The sequence below is a fragment of the Wasmannia auropunctata genome, unplaced genomic scaffold (genome assembly GCF_000956235.1).
Source record: "Wasmannia auropunctata unplaced genomic scaffold, wasmannia.A_1.0 LD294279.1, whole genome shotgun sequence".
NCBI classification, from domain to species: Eukaryota; Metazoa; Arthropoda; class Insecta; order Hymenoptera; family Formicidae; genus Wasmannia; species Wasmannia auropunctata.
Genome location: NW_012068611.1, coordinates 1 through 620, shown reverse-complemented (window position 1 = coordinate 620; position 620 = coordinate 1). Strand labels below are relative to the sequence as shown.

Below are 620 nucleotides of genomic sequence, written 5' to 3'. Positions count from 1 at the left end.
CTCCTTATAAGTCTTGTGAGCGCCTAGATCACTGAGGATTTTTATCATTTCTTTGGACGTAATCTTTTTGATGAAATCAACAAATACTTTGGAAGTCTTCATCTTTTTTTGGAAAAGCGCATCAATTTTGTCCAAAGGTAATACATCATAAAGATCTTTGAACATTCCTTGCATTCCATCGCCGATCTTTTGCGTCTTAATTAAAGACTTCCTAGTAAAGAGATCTTCTATTTTGGGTGGCACATATTTTTCCATGCCGATGGCACGATGCATTTCCTGTATATATTTAATAACAGGAAGTCCAGCCTTTTCTAAATATACTACGAGTTCTTGATGTTCCTTAAGAGCTTCCAGGGCGCGTAGCAGATCGTGATATTCAGCTGTTAATACGAACTGTAAAGCTTTTTGTACTTTTTCGTCTTCATTTACATACTGGATTATTATATCGAGAAACTTTTCTATCGGAATAAGATTGAAGAAATCCGTAAGCTCTTCCACTAACGTTCTAGAAGGACGGCTTGGTACAGTGATATTCCATAAGAGATACAAGATGTCTTCGGCAATTTTTAAATCGTATAACTTCGTATAATGTACTGAGTCGACAAGGCACACAGGGGATA

The 620-nt window shown here is 36.6% G+C and overlaps 1 protein-coding gene across 1 annotated transcript; it reads right to left on the bottom strand.

The window, feature by feature from the left end:
• Nucleotides 1-3: 3 nt before the first annotated feature.
• Nucleotides 4-567, bottom strand: LOC105461308 (the record flags this gene model as incomplete). Its single annotated transcript, XM_011707811.1, has 1 exon — nucleotides 4-567. A coding segment is annotated over one exon (564 nt), but the record flags the coding sequence as incomplete, so codon positions are not given.
• Nucleotides 568-620: the final 53 nt, after the last annotated feature.